The 21,017-nt window shown below is 54.7% G+C and overlaps 1 protein-coding gene across 1 annotated transcript in view; it reads right to left on the reverse strand.

Annotated features, from left to right (window-relative positions):
* The window catches only part of CLU (clusterin), a 240,874-nt gene that overhangs the window by 60,717 nt on the left and 159,140 nt on the right, over window positions 1-21,017 (reverse strand). The window contains exon 2 of the mRNA XM_073672904.1: window positions 13,299-13,391. Coding sequence (XP_073529005.1) covers window positions 13,299-13,383 — 85 coding nt within the window. The 5' untranslated portion in view covers window positions 13,384-13,391. The remainder of the gene's footprint in view (window positions 1-13,298; window positions 13,392-21,017) is intronic.

The following is a 21,017-nucleotide window of genomic DNA, read 5'->3' on the forward strand; positions in this document are numbered from 1 at the left end:
GTGCTGTACCTGTGGTGTGCTGTGCCTGTGGTGTGCTGGGCCTGTGGTGTCCTGTACCTGTGGTGTCCTGTACCTGTGGTGTCCTGTACCTGTGGTGTGCTGCGCCTGTGCTTTGCTGCACCTGTGGTGTACTGTGCCTGTGGTGTGCTGTACCTGTGGTGTCCTGTACCTGTGGTGTGCTGTACCTGGGTGTGATGTGCCTGTGGTGTGCTGTACCTGTGGTGTGCTGTACCTGTGGTGTACTGTGCCTGTGGTGTCCTGTACCTGTGGTGTGCTATGCCTGTGGTGTCCTGTACCTGTGGTGTGCTGTACCTGTGGTGTGCTGGGCCTGTGGTGTCCTGTGCCTGTGGTGTGCTGTGCCTTTGGTGTCCTGTACCTGTGGTGTCCTGTACCTGTGGTGTGCTGTGCCTGTGCTGTGCTGTGCCTGTGGTGTGCTGTACCTGTGGTGTCCTGTACCTGTGGTGTGCTGTACCTGTGGTGTGCTGTACCTGTGGTGTGCTGTACCTGTGGTGTCCTGTACCTGTGGTGTGCCGTGCATGTGGTGTGCTGTACCTGTGGTGTCCTCTACCTCTGGTGTGCTGTACCTGTGGTGTCCTGTACCTGTGGTGTGCTGTACCTGTGGTGTCCTGTGCCTGTGGTGTGCTGTGCCTGTGGTGTGCTGTGCCTGTGGTGTCCTGTACTTGTGGTGTCCTGTACCTGTGGTGTGCTGTACCTGTGGTGTGCTGTGCCTGTGGTGTGCTGTACCTGTGGTGTGCTGTGCCTGTGTTGTGCTGTACCTGTGGTGTGCTGTACCTGTGGTGTGCTGTGCCTGTGGTGTGCTGTGCCTGTGGTGTGCTGTGCCTGTGGTGTGCTGTGCCTCTGTTGTGCTGTACCTGTGGTGTGCTGTGCCTGTGGTGTGCTGTGCCTGTGGTGTGCTGTACCTGTGGTGTGCTGTGCTTGTGGTGTGCTGTACCTGTGGTGTAGTGTCCTGTGCCTGTGTTGTGCTGTACCTGTGGTGTGCTGTGCCTGTGGTGTGCTGTGCCTGTGGTGTGCTGTGCCTGTGGTGTCCTGTGCCTGTGGTGTGCTGTACCTGTGGTGTGCTGTGCCTGTGGTGTGCTGTACCTGTGGTGTCCTGTGCCTGTGGTGTCCTGTACCTGCGGTGTGCTGTACCTGTGGTGTGCTGTACCTGTGGTGTCCTGTGCCTGTGGTGTGCTGTGAGTGTGGTGTCCTGTAGCTGTGGTGTCCTGTACCTGTGGTGTGGTGTGCTGTGCCTGTGGTGTGCTGTGCCTGTGGTGTGCTGTACCTGTGGTGTACTGTGCCTGTGGTGTGCTGTACCTGTGGTGTGCTGTGCCTGTGGTGTGCCGTGCCTGTGGTGTGCTGTACCTGTGGTGTCCTGTACCTCTGGTGTGCTGTGCCTGTGGTGTCCTGTACCTGTGGTGTCCTGTGCCTGTGGTGTGCTGTGCCTGTGGTGTCCTGTGCCTGTGGTGTCCTGTACCTGTGGTGTACTGTACCTGTGGTGTGCTGTACCTGTGGTGTGCTGTACCTGTGGTGTCCTGTGCCTGTGGTGTGCTGTACTTGTGGTGTCCTGTGCCTGTGGTGTCCTGTGCCTGTGGGGTACTGTACCTGTGGTGTGCTGTACATGTGGTGTGCTGTACCTGTGGTGTCCTGTGCCTGTGGTGTGCTGTACTTGTGGTGTCCTGTACCTGTGGTGTCCTATGCCTGTGGTGTCCTGTGCCTGTGGTGTGCTGTACCTGTGATGTAGTGTACTGTACCTGTGGTGTGCTGTACCTGTGGTGTGCTGTACCTGTGGTGTAGTGTCCTGTGCCTGTGGTGTCCTGTACCTGTGGTGTCCTGTGCCTGTGGTGTCCTCTACCTGTGGTGTCCTGTACCTGTGGTGTGCTGTACCTGTGGTGTGCTGTGCCTGTGGTGTGCTGTACCTGTGGTGTCGTGTACCTGTGGTGTGCTGTGCCTGTTGTGTGCTGTACCTGTTGTGTGCTGTACCTGTGGTGTGCTGTACATGTGGTGTCCTGTACCTGTGGTGTGCTGTACCTGTGATGTGCTGTACCTGTGGTGTGCTGTGCCTGTGGTGTGCTGTACCTGTGGTGTGCTGTACCTGTGGTGTGCTGTGCCTGTTGTGTGCTGTACCTGTTGTGTGCTGTACCTGTGGTGTGCTGTACATGTGGTGTCCTGTACCTGTGGTGTGCTGTACCTGTGATGTGCTGTACCTGTGGTGTGCTGTGCCTGTGGTGTGCTGTACCTGTGGTGTGCTGTACCTGTGGTGTGCTGTACCTGTGGTGTACTGTGCCTGTGGTGTAGTGTGATGTGCCTGTTGTGTGCTGTACCTGTGGTGTGCTGTACCTGTTGTGTGCTGTACCTGTGGTGTGCTGTACCTGTGGTGTGCTGTACCTGTGGTGTGCTGTACCTGTGGTGTACTGTGCCTGTGGTGTAGTGTGATGTGCCTGTGGTGTCCTGTGCCTGTTGTGTGCTGTGCCTGTGTTGTGCTGTACCTGTGGTGTACTGTGCCTGTGGTGTAGTGTGATGTGCCTGTGGTGTCCTGTGCCTGTTGTGTGCTGTACCTGTGGTGTCCTGTACCTGTGTTGTGCTGTGCCTGTTGTGTGCTGTACCTGTTGTGTGCTGTACCTGTGGTGTGCTGTACCTGTGGTGTGCTGTACCTGTGGTGTGCTGTACCTGTGGTGTGCTGTACCTGTGGTGTAGTGTGAAGTGCCTGTGGTGTGCTATACCTGTGGTGTGCTGTACCTGTGGTGTGCTGTGCCTGTGGTGTACTGTGCCTGTGGTGTGCTGTACCTGTGGTGTACTGTACCTGTGGTGTGCTGTACCTGTGGTGTGCTGTATCTGTGGTGTAGTGTGATGTGCCTGTGGTGTGCTGTACCTGTGGTGTGCTGTGCCTGTTGTGTGCTGTACCTGTGGTGTGCTGCGCCTGTGGTGTGCTGTGCCTGTGGTGTGCTGTGCCTGTGGTGTCCTGTCCCTGTGGTGTGCTGTACCTGTTGTGTGCTGTGCCTAGTGTGTGCTGTACCTGTGGTGTCCTGTGCCTGTGATGTGCTGCGCCTGTGTTGTGCTGTGCCTGTGGTGTCCTGTACCTGTGGTGTCCTGTACCAGTGGTGTTCTGTGCCTGTAGTGTTCTGTGCCTGTTGTGTGCTGTACCTGTGGTGTGCTGTACCTGTTGTGTGCTGTGCCTGTGATGTGCTGTACCTGTGGTGTGTTGTGCCTGTGGTGTCCTTTGCCTGTGGTGTACTGTACCTGTGGTGTTCTGTACCTGTGGTGTGCTGTGCCTGTGGTGTCCTGTACCTGTGGTGTCCTGTGCCTGTTGTGTGCAGTACCTGTTGTGTGCTGTACCTGTGGTGTGCTGTACCTGTGGTGTGCTGTACCTGTGGTGTGCTGTACCTGTGGTGTGCTGTACCTGTGATGTGCTGTACCTGTGGTGTCCTGTACCTGTGGTGTGCTGTGCCTGTGGTGTGCTGTGCCTGTGGTGTGCTGTACCTGTGGTGTCCTGTGCCTGTTGTGTGCAGTACCTGTTGTGTGCTGTACCTGTGGTGTGCTGTACCTGTGGTGTGCTGTACCTGTGGTGTGCTGTACCTGTGGTGTGCTGTACCTGTGATGTGCTGTACCTGTGGTGTCCTGTACCTGTGGTGTCCTGTGCCTGTGGTGTCCTGTGCCTGTGGTGTCCTGTACCTGTGGTGTTCTGTACCTGTGGTGTCCTGTGCCTGTGGTGTCCTGTGCCTGTGGTGTGCTGTACCTGTGGTGTCCTGTACCTGTGGTGTGCTGTACCTGTGGTGTGCTGTGCCTGTGGTGTCCTGTACCTGTGGTGTATTTTAACTGTGGTGTGCTGTGCCTGTGGTGTGCTGTGCCTGTGGTGTCCTGTACCTGTGGTGTGCTGTGCCTGTGGTGTCCTGTACCTGTGGTGTGCTGTGCCTGTGGTGTCCTATACCTGTGGTGTCCTGTACCTGTGGTGTACTGTACCTGTGGTGTGCTGTGCCTGTGGTGTCCTGTACCTGTGGTGTGCTGTGCCTGTGGTGTGCTGTGCCTGTGGTGTTATGTGCCTGTTGTGTGCTGTACCTGTGGTGTCCTGTACCTGTGGTGTGCTGTGCGTGTGGTGTTATGTGCCTGTTGTGTGCTGTACCTGTGGTGTGCTGTGCCTGTTGTGTACTGTACCTGTTGTGTGCTGTACCTGTTGTGTGCTGTGCCTGTGGTGTCCTCTACCTGTGGTGTGCTGTACCTGTGGTGCGCTGTACCTGTTGTGTGCTGTACCTGTGGTGTGCTGTACCTGTGGGGTGCTGTGCCTGTTGTGTGCTGTACCTTTGGTGTGCTGTACCTGTTGTGTGCTGTACCTGTGGTGTGCTGTGCCTGTGGTGTCCTGTACCTGTGGTGTGCTGTGCCTGTGGTGTCCTGTACCTGTGGTGTGCTGTGCCTTTGGTGTGCTGTGCCTGTTGTGTGCTGTGCCTGTTGTGTGCTGTGCCTGTGGTGTCCTGTACCTGTGGTGTCCTGTACCTGTGGTGTCCTGTGCCTGTGGTGTTCTGAGCCTGTTGTGTGCTGTGCCTGTTGTGTGCTGTACCTGTGGTGTGCTGTGCCTGTGGTGTGCTGTACCTGTGGTGTCCTGTACCTGTGGTGTGCTGTGCCTGTGGTGTGCTGTACCTGTGGTGTCCTGTACCTGTGGTGTCCTGTGCCTGTGGTGTGCTGTACCTGTGGTGTCCTGTACCTGTGGTGTGCTGTGCCTGTTGTGTCCCGTACCTGTGGTGTGCTGTACCTGTGGTGTCCTGTACCTGTGGTGTGCTGTGCCTGTGGTGTGCTGTGCCTGTGGTGTGCTGTACCTGTGGTGTCCTGTATCTGTGGTGTGCTGTGCCTGTGGTGTACTGTGCCTGTGGTGTCCTGTGCCTGTGGTGTGCTGTGCCTGTGGTGTACTGTACCTGTGGTGTCCTGTGCCTGTGGTGTGCTGTACCTGTGGTGTGCTGTGCCTGTGGTGTCCTGTGCCTGTGGTGTCCTGTGCCTGTGGTGTACTGTGCCTGTGGTGTCCTGTGCCTGTGGTGTCCTGTGCCTGTGGCGTGCTGTACCTGTTGTGTGCTGTACCTGTGGTGTGCTGTACCTGTGGTGTACTGTGCCTGTGGTGTCCTGTGCCTGTGGTGTGCTGTACCTGTGGTGTGCTGTACCTGTGGTGTGCTGTACCTGTGGTGAAGTGTGATGTGCCTGTGGTGTGCTGTACCTGTGGTGTGCTGTACCTGTGGTGTCCTGTACCTGTGGTGTGCTGTACCTGTGGTGTGCTGTACCTGTGGTGTGCTGTACCTGTGGTGTTCTGTACCTGTGGTGTCCTTTGCCTGTGATGTGCTGTACCTGTGGTGTCCTTTGCCTGTGATGTGCTGTACCTGTGGTGTGCTGTACCTGTGGTGTGCTGTGCCTGTGGTGTGCTGTACCTGTGATGTGCTGTACCTGTGGTGTGCTGTGCCTGTGGTGTGCTGTACCTGTGGTGTTCTGTACCTGTGGTGTCCTTTGCCTGTGATGTGCTGTACCTGTGGTGTCCTTTGCCTGTGGTGTCCTGTGCCTGTGATGTGCTGTGCCTGTGGTGTGCTGTACCTGTGATGTGCTGTACCTGTGGTGTGCTGTACCTGTGGTGTCCTGTACCTGTGGTGTGCTGTACCTGTGGTGTGCTGTACCTGTGGTGTCCTGTACCTGTGGTGTGCTGTACCTGTGGTGTCCTGTACCTGTGGTGTGCTGTACCTGTGGTGTCCTGTACCTGTGGTGTGCTGTACCTGTGATGTGCTGTACCTGTGGTGTCCCGTACCTGTGGTGTCCTGTACCTGTGGTGTGCTGTACCTGTGGTGTCCTGTACCTGTGGTGTGCTGTACCTGTGGTGTGCTGTACCTGTGGTGTGCTGTACCTGTGGTCTGCTGTGCCTGTGGTGTCCCGTACCTCTGGTGTGCTGTACCTGTGGTGTAGTGTGCTGTACCTGTGGTGTAGTGTGCTGTGCCTGTGGTGTCCTTTGCCTGTGGTGTGCTGTACCTGTGGTGTGCTGTACCTGTGGTGTCCTTTGCCTGTGGTGTCCTGTACCTGTGGTGTGCTGTGCCTGTGGTGTGCTGTACCTGTGGTGTGCTGTACCTGTGGTGTCCTGTTCCTGTGGTGTGCTGTGCCTGTGGTGTAGTGTGCTGTACCTGTGGTGTAGTGTGCTGTGCCTGTGGCGTCCTGTACCTGCTGTGTACTGTGCCTGTGGTGTCCTCTACCTGTGGTGTCCTGTGCCTGTGGTGTCCTGTGCCTGTGGTGTCCTGTACCTGTGGTGTGCTGTACCTGTGGTGTAGTGTGCTGTGCCTGTGGCGTCCTGTACCTGCTGTGTACTGTGCTTGTGGTGTGCTGTGCCTGTGGTGTCCTGTACCTGTGGTGTGCTGTGCCTGTGGTGTCCTGTGCCTGTGGTGTGCTGTACCTGTTGGGTGCTGTGCCTGTCGTGTCCTGTACTGTGGTGTGCTGTACCTGTGGTGTGCTGTGCCTGTGGTGTGCTGTACCTGTTGGGTGCTGTGCCTGTCGTGTCCTGTACTGTGGTGTGCTGTACCTGTGGTGTGCTGTGCATGTTGTGTTCTGTACCTGTGGTGTGCTGTGCCTGTTGTGTTCTGTACCTGTGGTGTGCTGTGCCTGTTGTGTCCCGTACCTGTGGTGTGCTGTACCTGTGGTGTCCTGTACCTGTGGCGTCCTGTACCTGTGGTGTCCTGTACCTGTGGTGCGCTGTACCTGTGGTGTCCTGTGCCTGTGGTGTCCTGTACCTGTGGTGTCCTGTGCCTGTGGTGTGCTGTATCTGTGGTGTGCTGTGCCTGTGGTGTCCTGTGCCTGTGGTGCCCTGTAACTGTGGTGTGCTGTGCCTGTGGTGTCCTGTACCTGTGGTGTCCTGTACCTGTGGTGTCCTGTACCTGTGGTGTGCTGTACCTGTGGTGTCCTGTGCCTGTGGTGTCCTGCACCTGTGGTGTCCTTTGCCTGTGGTGTGCTGTGCCTGTGGTGTGCTGTGCCTGTGGTGTGCTGTACCTGTGGTGTGCTGTGCCTGTTGTGTGCTGTGCCTGTTGTGTGCTGTGCCTGTGGTGTACTGTACCTGTGGTGTGCTGTGCCTGTGGTGTGCTGTACCTGTGGTGTGCTGTACCTGTGGTGTGCTGTACCTGTGGTGTCCTGTGCCTGTTGTGTGCTGTGCCTGTTGTGTCCTGTACCTGTGGTGTGCTGTGCCTGTGGTTTGCTGCACCTGTGGTGTCCTGTGCCTGTTGTGTGCTGTACCTGTGGTGTCCTGTGCCTGGGGTGTGTTGTACCTGTGGTGTGCTGTACCTGTGGTGTGCTGTACCTGTGGTGTGCTGTACCTGTGGTGTCCTGTACCTGTGGTGTCCTGTGCCTGGGGTGTGTTGTACCTGTGGTGTGCTGTACCTGTGGTGTGCTGTGCCTGTGGTGTGCTGTACCTGTGGTGTCCTGTGCCTGTGGTGTGCTGTACCTGTGGTGTGCTGTACCTGTGGTGTCCTGTACCTGTGGTGTCCTGTGCCTGGGGTGTGTTGTACCTGTGGTGTGCTGTACCTGTGGTGTGCTGTACCTGTGGTGTGCTGTATCTGTGGTGTCCTGTACCTGTGGTGTGCTGTACCTGTGGTGTCCTGTACCTGTGGTGTGCTGTACCTGTGGTGTCCTGTACCTGTGGTGTGCTGTGCCTGTGGTGTGCTGTGCCTGTGGTGTGCTGTACCTGTGGTGTCCTGTACCTGTGGTGTCCTGTGTCTGTGGTGTGTTGTGCCTGTGGTGTGCTGTACCTCTGGTGTGCTGTGGCTGTGGTGTGCTGTACCTGTGGTGTGCTGTGGCTGTGGTGTGCTGTACCTGTGGTGTGCTGTGCCTGTGGTGTCCTGTACCTGTGGTGTGCTGTGCCTGTGGTGTCCTGTACCTGTGGTGTCCTGTACCTGTAGTGTGCTGTACCTGTGGTGTGCTGTGCCTGTGGTGTCCTGTAGCTGTGGTGTCCTGTACCTGTAGTGTGCTGTGCCTGTGGTGTGCTGTACCTGTGGTGTGCTGTACCTGTGGTGTGCTGTACCTGTGGTGTCCTGTGCCTGTGGTGTCCTCCACCTGTGGTGTCCTTTGCCTGTGGTGTGCTGTGCCTGTGGTGCTGTACCTGTGGTGTCCTGCACCTGTGGTGTCCTTTGCCTGTGGTGTGCTGTACCTGTGGTGCTGTACCTGTGGTGTCCTGCACCTGTGGTGTCCTTTGCCTGTGGTGTGCTGCACCTGTGGTGTCCTTTGCCTGTGGTGTGCTGTGCCTGTGGTGTGCTGTGCCTGTGGTGTCCTGCGCCTGTGGTGCTGTACCTGTGGTGTCCTGCACCTGTGGTGTCCTTTGCCTGTGGTGTGCTGCACCTGTGGTGTCCTTTGCCTGTGGTGTGCTGTGCCTGTGGTGTGCTGTACCTGTGGTGTCCTGTACCTGTGGTGTCCTGTGCCTGTGGTGTGCTGTACCTGTTGTGTGCTGTACTTGTGGTGTGCTGTACTTGTGGTGTGCTGTACCTGTGGTGTGCTGTACCTGTGGTGTGCTGTACCTGTGGTGTACTGTACCTGTGGTGTGCTGTACCTGTGGTGTGCTGTACCTGTGGTGTGCTGTGCCTGTGGTGTCCTGCACCTGTGGTGTACTTTGCCTGTGGTGTGCTGTACCTGTGGTGTGCTGTACCTGTGGTGTGCTGTGCCTGTTGTGTGCTGTGCCTGTTGTGTGCTGTGCCTGTGGTGTGCTGTGCCTGTTGTGTGCTGTACCTGTGGTGTGCTGTACCTGTGGTGTCCTGTACCTGTGGTGTGCTGTGCCTGTTGTGTGCTGTGCCTGTTGTGTGCTGTGCCTGTGGTGTCCTGCACCTGTGGTGTCCTTTGCCTGTGGTGTGCTGTTCCTGTGGTGTGCTGTGCCTGTTGTGTGCTGTGCCTGTGGTGTACTGTACCTGTGGTGTCCTGTACCTGTGGTGTGCTGTGCCTGTTGTGTGCTGTGCCTGTGGTGTACTGTACCTGTGGTGTCCTGTACCTGTGGTGTGCTGTACCTGTGGTGTGCTGTACCTGTGGTGTCCTGTGCCTGTTGTGTGCTGTGCCTGTTGTGTCCTGTACCTGTGGTGTGCTGTGCCTGTGGTTTGCTGCACCTGTGGTGTACTGTGCCTGTTGTGTGCTGTACGTCTGGTGTACTGTACCTGTGGTGTGCTGTACCTGTGGTGTGCTGTACCTGTGGTGTCGGGTACCTGTGGTGTGCTGTGCCTGTGGTGTGCTGTGCCTGTGGTGTGCTGTACCTGTTGTGTGCTGTACCTCTGGTGTCCTGTACCTGTGGTGTGCTGCGCCTGTGGTGTGCTGTGCCTGTGGTGTGCTGTTCCTGTGGTGTGCTGTTCCTGTGGTGTGCTGTACCTGTTGTGTGCTGTACCTGTTGTGTGCTGTACCTCTGGTGTACTGTACCTGTGGTGTGCTGTGCCTGTGGTGTGCTGCGCCTGTGGTGTGCTGTACCTGTGGTGTGCTGTTCCTGTGGTGTGCTGTACCTGTGGTGTCCTGTACCTGTGGTGTCCTGTACCTGTGGTGTCCTGTACCTGTGGTGTCCTGTGCCTGTGGTGTGCTGTGCCTGTGGTGTGCTGTGCCTGTGGTGTGCTGTACCTGTGGTGTGCTGTGCCTGTGGTGTGCTGTGCCTGTGGGGTGCTGTGCCTGTGGTGTGCTGTGCCTGTGGGGTGCTGTGCCTGTGGTGTGCTGTTCCTGTGGTGTGCTGTACCTGTGGTGTCCTGTACCTGTGGTGTCCTGTACCTGTGGTGTGCTGTACCTGTGGTGTGCTGTACCTGTGGTGTGCTGTACCTGTGGTGTGCTGTGCCTGTGGTGTGCTGTACCTGTGGTGTGCTGTTCCTGTGGTGTCCTGTACCTGTGGTGTCCTGTACCTGTGGTGTGCTGTGCCTGTGGTGTCCTGTACCTGTGGTGTGCTGTGCCTGTGGTGTGCTGTACCTGTGGTGTGCTGTACCTGTGGTGTGCTGTACCTGTGGTGTGCTGTGCCTGTGGTGTGCTGTGCCTGTGGTGTGCTGTACCTGTGGTGTGCTGTTCCTGTGGTGTCCTGTACCTGTGGTGTCCTGTACCTGTGGTGTGCTGTGCCTGTGGTGTCCTGTACCTGTGGTGTCCTGTGCCTGTGATGTGCTGTACCTGTGGTGTGCTGTGCCTGTGGTGTGCTGTACCTGTGGTGTGCTGTACCTGTGGTGTGCTGTGCCTGTGGTGTCCTGTACCTGTGGTGTGCTGTACCTGTGGTGTGCTGTGCCTGTGGTGTCCTGTACCTGTGGTGTCCTGTACCTGTGGTGTGCTGTGCCTGTGGTGTCCTGTACCTGTGGTGTCCTGTGCCTGTGATGTGCTGTACCTGTGGTGTGCTGTGCCTGTGGTGTGCTGTACCTGTGATGTGCTGTGCCTGTGGTGTGCTGTACCTGTGGTGTGCTGTGCCTGTGGTGTGCTGTACCTGTGGTGTGCTGTACCTGTGGTGTGCTGTGCCTGTGGTGTCCTGTACCTGTGGTGTGCTGTACATGTGGTGTGCTGTACCTGTGGTGTGCTGTGCCTGTGGTGTCCTGTACCTGTGGTGTCCTGTGCCTGTGATGTGATGTACCTGTGGTGTGCTGTGCCTGTGGTGTGCTGTACCTGTGGTGTGCTGTACCTGTGGTGTGCTGTGCCTGTGGTGTGCTGTACCTGTGGTGTGCTGTACCTGTGGTGTGCTGTGCCTGTGGTGTCCTGTACCTGTGGTGTGCTGTACCTGTTGTGTGCTGTACCTGTGGTGTGCTGTGCCTGTGGTGTGCTGTGCCTGTGGTGTGCTGTGCCTGTGATGTGCTGTGCCTGTGGTGTACTGTACCTGTTGTGTGTTGTACCTGTGGTGTGCTGTGCCTGTGGTGTCCTGTACCTGTGGTGTGCTGTACCTGTTGTGTGCTGTACCTGTGGTGTGCTGTGCCTGTGGTGTGCTGTGCCTGTGGTGTGCTGTGCCTGTGATGTGCTGTACCTGTGGTGTCCTGTACCTGTGGTGTGCTGTACCTGTGGTGTGCTGTGCCTGTTGTGTGCTGTACCTGTGGTGTGCTGTGCCTGTGGTGTGCTGTGCCTGTGGTGTGCTGTGCCTGTGGTGTGCTGTGCCTGTGATGTGCTGTACCTGTGGTGTGCTGTACCTGTGGTGTGCTGTGCCTGTTGTGTGCTGTACCTGTGGTGTGCTGTGCCTGTGGTGTGCTGTACCTGTGGTGTGCTGTGCCTGTGGTGTCCTGTGCCTGTTGTGTGCTGTGCCTGTTGTGTGCTGTGCCTGTGGTGTGCTGTGCCTGTTGTGTGCTGTACCTGTGGTGTGCTGTACCTGTGGTGTCCTGTACCTGTGGTGTGCTGTGCCTGTTGTGTGCTGTGCCTGTTGTGTGCTGTGCCTGTGGTGTCCTGCACCTGTGGTGTCCTTTGCCTGTGGTGTGCTGTTCCTGTGGTGTGCTGTGCCTGTTGTGTGCTGTGCCTGTGGTGTACTGTACCTGTGGTGTCCTGTACCTGTGGTGTGCTGTACCTGTGGTGTGCTGTACCTGTGGTGTGCTGTACCTGTGGTGTCCTGTGCCTGTTGTGTGCTGTGCCTGTTGTGTCCTGTACCTGTGGTGTGCTGTGCCTGTGGTTTGCTGCACCTGTGGTGTACTGTACCTGTGGTGTGCTGTACCTGTGGTGTGCTGTACCTGTGGTGTCGGGTACCTGTGGTGTGCTGTGCCTGTGGTGTGCTGTGCCTGTGGTGTGCTGTACCTGTTGTGTGCTGTACCTCTGGTGTCCTGTACCTGTGGTGTGCTGCGCCTGTGGTGTGCTGTGCCTATGGTGTGCTGTTCCTGTGGTGTGCTGTTCCTGTGGTGTGCTGTACCTGTTGTGTGCTGTACCTGTTGTGTGCTGTACCTCTGGTGTACTGTACCTGTGGTGTGCTGTGCCTGTGGTGTGCTGCGCCTGTGGTGTGCTGTACCTGTGGTGTGCTGTTCCTGTGGTGTGCTGTACCTGTGGTGTCCTGTACCTGTGGTGTCCTGTACCTGTGGTGTCCTGTGCCTGTGGTGTGCTGTGCCTGTGGTGTGCTGTGCCTGTGGTGTGCTGTACCTGTGGTGTGCTGTGCCTGTGGTGTGCTGTGCCTGTGGTGTGCTGTGCCTGTGGTGTGCTGTTCCTGTGGTGTGCTGTACCTGTGGTGTCCTGTACCTGTGGTGTCCTGTACCTGTGGTGTGCTGTACCTGTGGTGTGCTGTACCTGTGGTGTGCTGTGCCTGTGGTGTGCTGTACCTGTGGTGTGCTGTTCCTGTGGTGTCCTGTACCTGTGGTGTCCTGTACCTGTGGTGTGCTGTGCCTGTGGTGTCCTGTACCTGTGGTGTGCTGTGCCTGTGGTGTGCTGTACCTGTGGTGTGCTGTACCTGTGGTGTGCTGTACCTGTGTTGTGCTGTACCTGTGGTGTGCTGTGCCTGTGGTGTGCTGTGCCTGTGGTGTGCTGTACCTGTGGTGTGCTGTTCCTGTGGTGTCCTGTACCTGTGGTGTCCTGTACCTGTGGTGTGCTGTGCCTGTGGTGTCCTGTACCTGTGGTGTCCTGTGCCTGTGATGTGCTGTACCTGTGGTGTGCTGTGCCTGTGGTGTGCTGTACCTGTGGTGTGCTGTACCTGTGGTGTGCTGTGCCTGTGGTGTCCTGTACCTGTGGTGTGCTGTACCTGTGGTGTGCTGTGCCTGTGGTGTCCTGTACCTGTGGTGTCCTGTACCTGTGGTGTGCTGTGCCTGTGGTGTCCTGTACCTGTGGTGTCCTGTACCTGTGGTGTCCTTTGCCTGTGGTGTCCTGTACCTGTGATGTGCTGTGCCTGTGATGTGCTGTACCTGTGGTGTGCTGTGCCTGTGGTGTGCTGTACCTGTGATGTGCTGTGCCTGTGGTGTGCTGTACCTGTGGTGTACTGTACCTGTGGTGTGCTGTACCTGTGTTGTGCTGTACCTGTGGTGTCCTGTACCTGTGGTGTCCTGTACCTGTGGTGTGCTGTACCTGTTGTGTGCTGTACCTGTTGTGTGCTGTACCTGTTGTGTGCTGTACTTGTGTATAACAGTCGGCCATGAATGGTCTCAGGATCGTGGTGTTCATTTGTCTCCAAAGTCCCCAGATATCGATCGATCATCTCTGGTTATTGCTGGAAAAACAAGTCCGATCCATGGAGGCCGAAATAGGCAACTCACCAGATCTGCTGTAAATGGTGCCCGATGACTCAGGACACCTACAGAGATCTTGTGGACGACCGACATCATATTAGGTCAGTGGATTTAAGGTTTTGTCTGATTGGAGTATATTATGTGTGTACTATATGGCAGAATTATTTGGCATTATATGGCTGGAGATGGTACACTTACGTTTCAGGCTTTCTGAGCGGACCAGGGCCTCAGCGGCTCCGGAAAGAAGAATGACCGGGAGAAGGAAGAAGGCAAACGACTTCATCTCTGAATCTGGAAAAAAAATGTAAAGAAGAATGAGCGGCCGAGAGCAGGAGTCCACATGGCGATATTCACACAATGCAGGATCGTGTTACATACTGGACCGTAATCACCTTCTTCCTGTGTCCTCCCCACAGGGATGGCTGACCATGGCGACTGATGCTATGACTGCGCAAAATTATAACGCTCTCCCTGTCCCCACTATGGTTACAACAAAGATTAGTGTTAGGATTAAGACTAGAGTTTAAGCTAATGTTAGAAATAAAATTAGGGCTAGAGTTAGGACTAGGTCAGGACTAGAGTTAGGACTAGAATTAAAACTAAGATTAGGGTTAGGGTTAAGACTAGGGTTAGAGCTAGGGTTACGGCTATGGTTAGAGCTAGGATAAGCTCTTGGGTTAAAGCTAATGTTAGAATTAAAATTAGGGCTTTAGCTAGGGCTAGGGTCAGGACTACAGTTAGGACTAGTGTTGAGACTAAGATTAGGGTTAGGGCTAGGATTGAGACTATGGTTAGATCTAAGGTTACAGCTAGGATTAGGACTTGGGTTAAGGCTAATGTTAGAATTAAAATTAGGGCTATAGTTAGGGCTAGGGTCAGGAATACAGTTAGGACTAGTGTTGAGACTAAGATTAGGGTTAGGATTAAGACCAGGGTTAGATCTCAGGATACTGCTAGGATTAGGACTTGGGTTATGGCTAAGGTTAGAATTAATATTAGGGCTATAGTTAGGGTTAGGGTTAAGACTAGGGTTGGGGCTAAGGTTAGAGTTAGGGATTAGGACTAGGCTTACGTCTAGTACTTGGGTTAGGACTAGGGAGAGTTAGCGGTAGTGCTAGGATTAGGTAATAAAATAATTAAAATAAAAAATACAAATGTCATAACAGCATAATAAGTTAACTACGTAACAATGTAACTATTCATTTTTTATAATTTTATGACATATTTTGGTTAAAACCAGAAGTTAATGAGAGGGTTAAAGGTCAGAGTATAAGTGAATCAGTATGTTACTGACGTACAATATGTGCTTGGGGGCTAAGGGGTTAAATACTGGACTCAGCGACTGCCGACAGTCACAGATTAGGGGGCGCAGAGTCCTTGCCTTTTCCCTAGGGGTGGGTGGAAACCCGCGCTGCACCACTGGTTTGATCTACATCCTAACACTCTCCACTATCTGTTTAGTATGCTCCACAGCATTATTCATCCAGAGCCTCCTGGTTCATGAATAAAATGCTAGAACAGCAACGAAGACTGACAGCCCGGAGGAGAAGTAGGAGGCAGGGACTCGCTGTGATCTGCATGCAGAAGTTGTTGCCCCCCTGATGCCCACACTTTTGCTTGTTATGAAGAGTCCAGCAGCGGTCACAGCAGCGGTCACAGCAGGGGTCACAGCAGCGGTCACAGCAGGGGTCACAGCAGCGGTCACAGCAGCGGTTACAGCAGCGGTCACAGCAGCGGTCACAGCAGTGGTCACAGCAGGGGTCACAGCAGGGGTCACAGCAGCGGTCACAGCAGGGGTCACAGCAGCGGTCACAGCAGCGGTTACAGCAGCGGTCACAGCAGCGGTCACAGCAGCGGTCACAGCAGGGGTCACAGCAGCGGTCACAGCAGGGGTCACAGCAGCGGTCACAGCAGCGGTCACAGCAGGGGTCACAGCAGCGGTCACAGCAGGGGTCACAGCAGCGGTCACAGCAGCGGTTACAGCAGCGGTCACAGCAGCAGTCACAGCAGTGGTCACAGCAGGGGTCACAGCAGGGGTCACAGCAGCGGTCACAGCAGGGGTCACAGCAGCGGTCACAGCAGCGGTTACAGCAGCGGTCACAGCAGCGGTCACAGCAGCGGTCACAGCAGGGGTCACAGCAGCGGTCACAGCAGGGGTCACAGCAGCGGTCACAGCAGCGGTTACAGCAGCGGTCACAGCAGCGGTCACAGCAGCGGTCACAGCAGCGGTTACAGCAGCGGTCACAGCCGCGGTCACAGCAGTGGTCACAGCAGGGGTCACAGCAGGGGTCACAGCAGCGATCACAGCAGCGGTCACAGCAGCGGTCACAGCAGCGGTTACAGCAGCGGTCACAGCAGCGGTCACAGCGATGACACATGCCGATTATGTAATCTGTTCCCAGAAAATTATGTAACTCACTTACTGGTACCATGTGTGGAAAAGCCCACTCACCGCCACCCGAGGGGGCGCCGCCACCGCCGCCACGGGCCCCAGACGGGATTTATAACACAGCGGCCAGGGAGGGATTCTCCTCTGTAAACTCCAACATATAAAATATCCTATTATTCTCTGTTATCAGCCACTTTATTCAGAAGAGAGGACATGGGGATACAATCTATTAATCTCTGTTATCAGCCATCCGTAGGACAGGAGATTCATGTTGCAGCCCTGCTGATGACCAGAGCCGGAGCGGAGGGGCTGTGGGGGGGTCTGTTATTTTCATACTGTCTGCTGGTGGAATGGTGGGGGTTGTCATCCCCAGATGTTCTCCCTGAGGCGGCTGCGGGTGCCTCCAATACTGAGGCTGGTAGACTATAATAATAATATAATATACAGACGATCGTTCTTACAGACGGAGGGTCTTCATCAGAGAAAACATCTGTGCAGAAGAGGGGGAATAGTTATTTCTCTGATGAAGCCCCTTCAGACTGTTCGGGACGACTGGAGGAAGACAATGTGAGACCAGTAAATCCTCCTGAGACCACTCGTGTGTGGGGGGGCTTCTCCTCCATGGAGGGGGTCACTCAATGTTATACCTAAGAACATGACCATGACTAAAGAATAGGATCTGATTATCCTACAAGAAAACATCTCCCATCATCCAGGACCATATGGTGATGATGCCTTTTCCAGCATGATGTAGACAAGGTCACAAGGAAAAAGGGGTTAACTAGATGGCTCGGAGAAGAAAACATTGACATTTTGGGTCCAGAGGAATAAGGGGCAGAAGTGTGGAGAATAAGGGGCAGAAGTGTGGAGAATAAGGGGCAGAAGTGTGGAGGAATAAGGGGCAGAAGCGTGGAGAATAAGGGGGCAGAAGTGTGGAGAATAAGGGGGCAGAAGTGTGGAAGAATAAGGGGCAGAAGTGTGGAGGAATAAGGGGGAGAAGTGTGGAGGAATAAGGGGCAGAAGTGTGGAGGAATAAGGGGCAGAAGTGTGGAGGAATAAGTGGGCAGAAGTGTGGAGAATAAGGGGCAGAAGTGTGGAGGAATAAGGGGGCAGAAGTGTGGAGGAATAAGGGGCAGAAGTGTGGAGGAATAAGGGGGAGAAGTGTGGAGGAATAAGGGGCAGAAGTGTGGAGAATAAGGGGCAGAAGTGTGGAGGAATAAGGGGCAGAAGTGTGGAGGAATAAGGGGGCAGAAGTGTGGAGGAATAAGGGGCAGAAGCGTGGAGGAATAAGGGGCAGAAGTGTGGAGAATAAGGGGCAGAAGTGTGGAGAATAAGGGGCAGAAGTGTGGAGGAATAACGGGCAGAAGCGTGGAGGAATAACGGGCAGAAGCGTGGAGGAATAAGGGGCAGAAGTGTGGAGGAATAAGGGGCAGAAGTGTGGAGAATAAGGGGGCAGAAGTGTGGAGGAATAAGGGGCAGAAGTGTGGAGGAATAAGGGGCAGAAGTGTGGAGGAATAAGGGGCAGAAGTGTGGAGAATAAGGGGCAGAAGTGTGGAGGAATAAGGGGGCAGAGGCGTGGAGGAATAAGGGGCAGAAGTGTGGAGGAATAAGGGGCAGAAGTGTGGAGAATAAGGGGCAGAAGTGTGGAGGAATAAGGGGCAGAAGCGTGGAGAATAAGGGGGCAGAAGTGTGGAGAATAAGGGGCAGAAGTGTGGAGGAATAAGGGGCAGAAGTGTGGAGAATAAGGGGCAGAAGTGTGGAGAATAAGGGGCAGAAGTGTGGAGGAATAAGGGGGCAGAGGCGTGGAGGAATAAGGGGCAGAAGTGTGGAGAAATAAGAGGCAGAAGTGTGGAGGAATAAGGGGCAGAAGTGTGGAGGAATAAGGGGCAGAAGTGTGGAGAATAAGGGGCAGAAGCGTGGAGAATAAGGGGGCAGAAGTGTGGAGAATAAGGGGGCAGAAGTGGGGAAGAATAAGGGTCAGAAGTGTGGAGGAATAAGGGGCAGAAGTGTGGAGGAATAAGGGGGCAGAAGTGTGGAGGAATAAGGGGCAGAAGTGTGGAGGAATAAGAGGCAGAAGTGTGAAGGAATAAGGGGCAGAAGTGTGGAGAATAAGGGGCAGAAGTGTGGAGGAATAAGAGGCAGAAGTGTGGAGGAATAAGGGGCAGAAGTGTGGAGGAATAAGGGGCAGAAGCATGGAGAATAAGGGGCAGAAGTGTGGAGGAATAAGGGGCAGAAGTGTGGAGGAATAAGGGGCAGAAGTGTGGAGGAATAAGGGGCAGAAGCGTGGAGGAATAAGAGGCAGAAGTGTGAAGGAATAAGGGGCAGAAGTGTGGAGAATAAGGGGCAGAAGTGTGGAGGAATAAGAGGCAGAAGTGTGGAGGAATAAGGGGCAGAAGTGTGGAGGAATAAGGGGCAGAAGCATGGAGAATAAGGGGCAGAAGTGTGGAGGAATAAGGGGCAGAAGTGTGGAGGAATAAGGGGGCAGAAGTGTGGAGAATAAGGGTCAGAAGTGTGGAGGAATAAGGGGCAGAAGTGTGGAGGAATAAGGGGCAGAAGTGTGGAGGAATAAGGGGCAGAAGTGTGGAGAATAAGGGTCAGAAGTGTGGAGGAATAAGGGGCAGAAGTGTGGAGGAATAAGGGGGCAGAAGTGTGGAGAATAAGGGGCAAAAGTATGGAGGAATAAGGGGCAGAAGTGTGGAGGAATAAGGGGCAGAAGTGTGGAGAATAAGGGGCAGAAGTGTGGAGGAATAACGGGCAGAAGTGTGGAGAATAAGGGGGCAGAAGTGTGGAAGAATAAGGGGCAGAAGTGTGGAGGAATAAGGGGTAGAAGTGTGGAGGAATAAGGGGCAGAAGTGTGGAAGAATAAGGGTCAGAAGTGTGGAGGAATAAGGGGCAGAAGTGTGGAGGAATAAGGGGGCAGAAGTGTGGAGAATAAGGGGCAAAAGTGTGGAGGAATAAGGGGCAGAAGTGTGGTGAATAAGGGGCAGAAGTGTGGAGGAATAACGGGCAGAAGTGTGGAGAATAATGGGGCAGAAGTGTGGAAGAATAAGGGGCAGAAGTGTGGAGGAATAAGGGGTAGAAGTGTGGAGGAATAAGGGGCAGAAGTGTGGAGGAATAAGGGGTAGAAGTGTGGAGGAATAAGGGGGCAGAAGTGTGGAGGAATAAGGGGCAGAAGTGTGGAGAATAAGGGGCAGAAGTGTGGAGAATAAGGGGGCATAAGTGTGGAGGAATAGGGGGCATAAGTGTGGAGGAATAAGGGGCAGAAGTGTGGAGGATTAAGAGGCAGAAGTGTGGAGGAATAAGGGGGCAGAAGTGTGGAGGAATAAGGGGGCAGAAGTGTGGAGGAAAAAGGGGCAGAAGTGTGGAGGAATAAGGGGGAGAAGTGTGGAGGAATAAGGGGCAGAAGTGTGGAGGAATAAGGGGCAGAAGTGTGGAGGAATAAGAGGCAGAAGTGTGGAGGAATAAGGGGGCAGAAGTGTGGAGGAATAAGGGGCAGAAGCGTGGAGGAATAAGGGGCATAAGCGTGGCGGAATAAGGGGGCAGAAGTGTGGAGGAATAAGGGGCAGAAGTGTGGAGGAATAAGGGGGCAGAAGTGTGGAAGATTAAGGGGCAGAAGTGTGGAGGAATAAGGGGCAGAAGTGTGGAGGAATAAGGGGCAGAAGTGTGGAGGAATAAGGGGCAGAAGCGTGGAGGAATAAGGGGCAGAAGTGTGGAGAATAAGGGGCAGAAGTGTGGAGGAATAAGGGGCAGAAGTGTGGAGAATAAGGGGCAGAAGTGTGGAGGAATAAGGGGCACAAGTGTGGAGGGATAAGGGGCAGAAGTGTGGAGGAATAAGGGGCAGAAGTGTGGAGGAATAAGGGGCAGAAGCGTGGAGGAATAAGGGGCAGAAGCGTGGAGAATAAGGGGCAGAAGTGTGGAGGAATAAGGGGCACAAGTGTGGAGGAATAAGGGGCAGAAGTGTGGAGGAATAAGGGGCAGAAGTGTGGAGGAATAAGGGGCAGAAGTGTGGAGGAATAAGGGGCACAAGTGTGGAGGAATAAGGGGCAGAAGTGTGGAGGAATAAGGGGCAGAAGTGTGGAGGAATAAGGGGCAGAAGTGTGGAGAATAAGGGGCAGAAGTGTGGAGGAATAAGAGGCAGAAGTGTGGAGAATAAGAGGCAGAAGTGTGGAGGAATAAGGGGCAGAAGAGTGGAGAATAAGGGGCAGAAGTGTGGAGGAATAAGAGGCAGAAGTGTGGAGAATAAGGGGGCAGAAGTGTGGAGGAATAAGAGGCAGAAGTGTGGAGGAATAAGGGGCAGAAGTATGGAGAATAAGGGGCAGAAGTGTGGAGGAATAAGAGGCAGAAGTGTGGAGGAATAAGGGGCAGAAGTGTGGAGGAATAAGGGGCAGAAGTGTGGAGGAATAAGGGGCAGAAGTGTGGAGAATAAGGGGCAGAAGCGTGGAGGAATAAGGGGCAGAAGCGTGGAGAATAAGGGGGCAGAAGTGTGGAAGAATAAGGGTCAGAAGTGTGGAGGAATAAGGGGCAGAAGTGTGGAGGAATAAGGGGGCAGAAGTGTGGAGAATAAGGGGCAGAAGTGTGGAGGAATAAGGGGCAGAAGTGTGGAGGAGTAAGGGGCAGAAGTGTGGAGAATAAGGGGCAGAAGTGTGGAGGAATAAGGGGCAGAAGTGTGGAGAATAAGGGGGCAGAAGTGTGGAGGAATAAGAGGCAGAAGTGTGGAGAATAAGGGGTAGAAGTGTAGAGAATAAGGGGCAGAAGTGTAGAGGAATAAGGGGCAGAAGTGTGAAGAATAAGGGGCAGAAGTGTGGAGGAATAAGGGGGAAAAAGTGTGGAGAATAAGGGGCAGAAGTGTAGAGGAATAAGGGGCAGAAGTGTGGAGAATAAGGGGCAGAAGTGTGGAGGAATAAGGGGGCAAAAGTGTGGAGGAATAAGGGGCAGAAGTGTGGAGAATAAGGGGCAGGAGTGTGGAAGAATAAGGGGCAGAAGTGTGGAGGAATAAGGGGCAGAAGTGTGGAGGAATAAGGGGCAGAAGTGTGGAGAATAAGGGGCAGGAGTGTGGAGAATAAGGGGCAGAAGTGTGGAGGAATAAGGGTCAGAAGTGTGGAGGAATAAGGGGCAGAAGAGTGGAGGAATAAGGGGCAGAAGTGTGGAGAATAAGGGGCAGAAGTGTAGAGGAATAAGGGGCAGAAGCGTGGAGGAATAAGGGTCAGAAGCGTGGAGGAATAAGGGACAGAAGCGTGGAGGAATAAGGGGCAGAAGTGTGGAGGAATAAGGGGCAGAAGTGTGGAGGAATAAGGCGCAGAAGTGTGGAGGAATAAGGGGCAGAAGTGTGGAGAATAAGGGGCAGAAGTGTGGAGAATAATGGGCAGAAGCGTGGAGCAATAAGGGTGAGGAGCGTGGAGGAATAAGGGGCAGAAGTGTGGAGGAATAAGGGGCAGAAGTGTGGAGAATAAGGGGCAGAAGTTTGGAGGAATAAGGGGCAGAAGTGTGGAGGAATAAGGGGCAGAAGCGTGGAGGAATAAGGGTGAGGA

Source organism: Phyllobates terribilis, unplaced genomic scaffold (assembly GCF_046119375.1).
Source record: "Phyllobates terribilis strain yellow unplaced genomic scaffold, ASM4611937v1 Scaffold_3__8_contigs__length_932513732, whole genome shotgun sequence".
Taxonomy (NCBI): Eukaryota; Metazoa; Chordata; class Amphibia; order Anura; family Dendrobatidae; genus Phyllobates; species Phyllobates terribilis.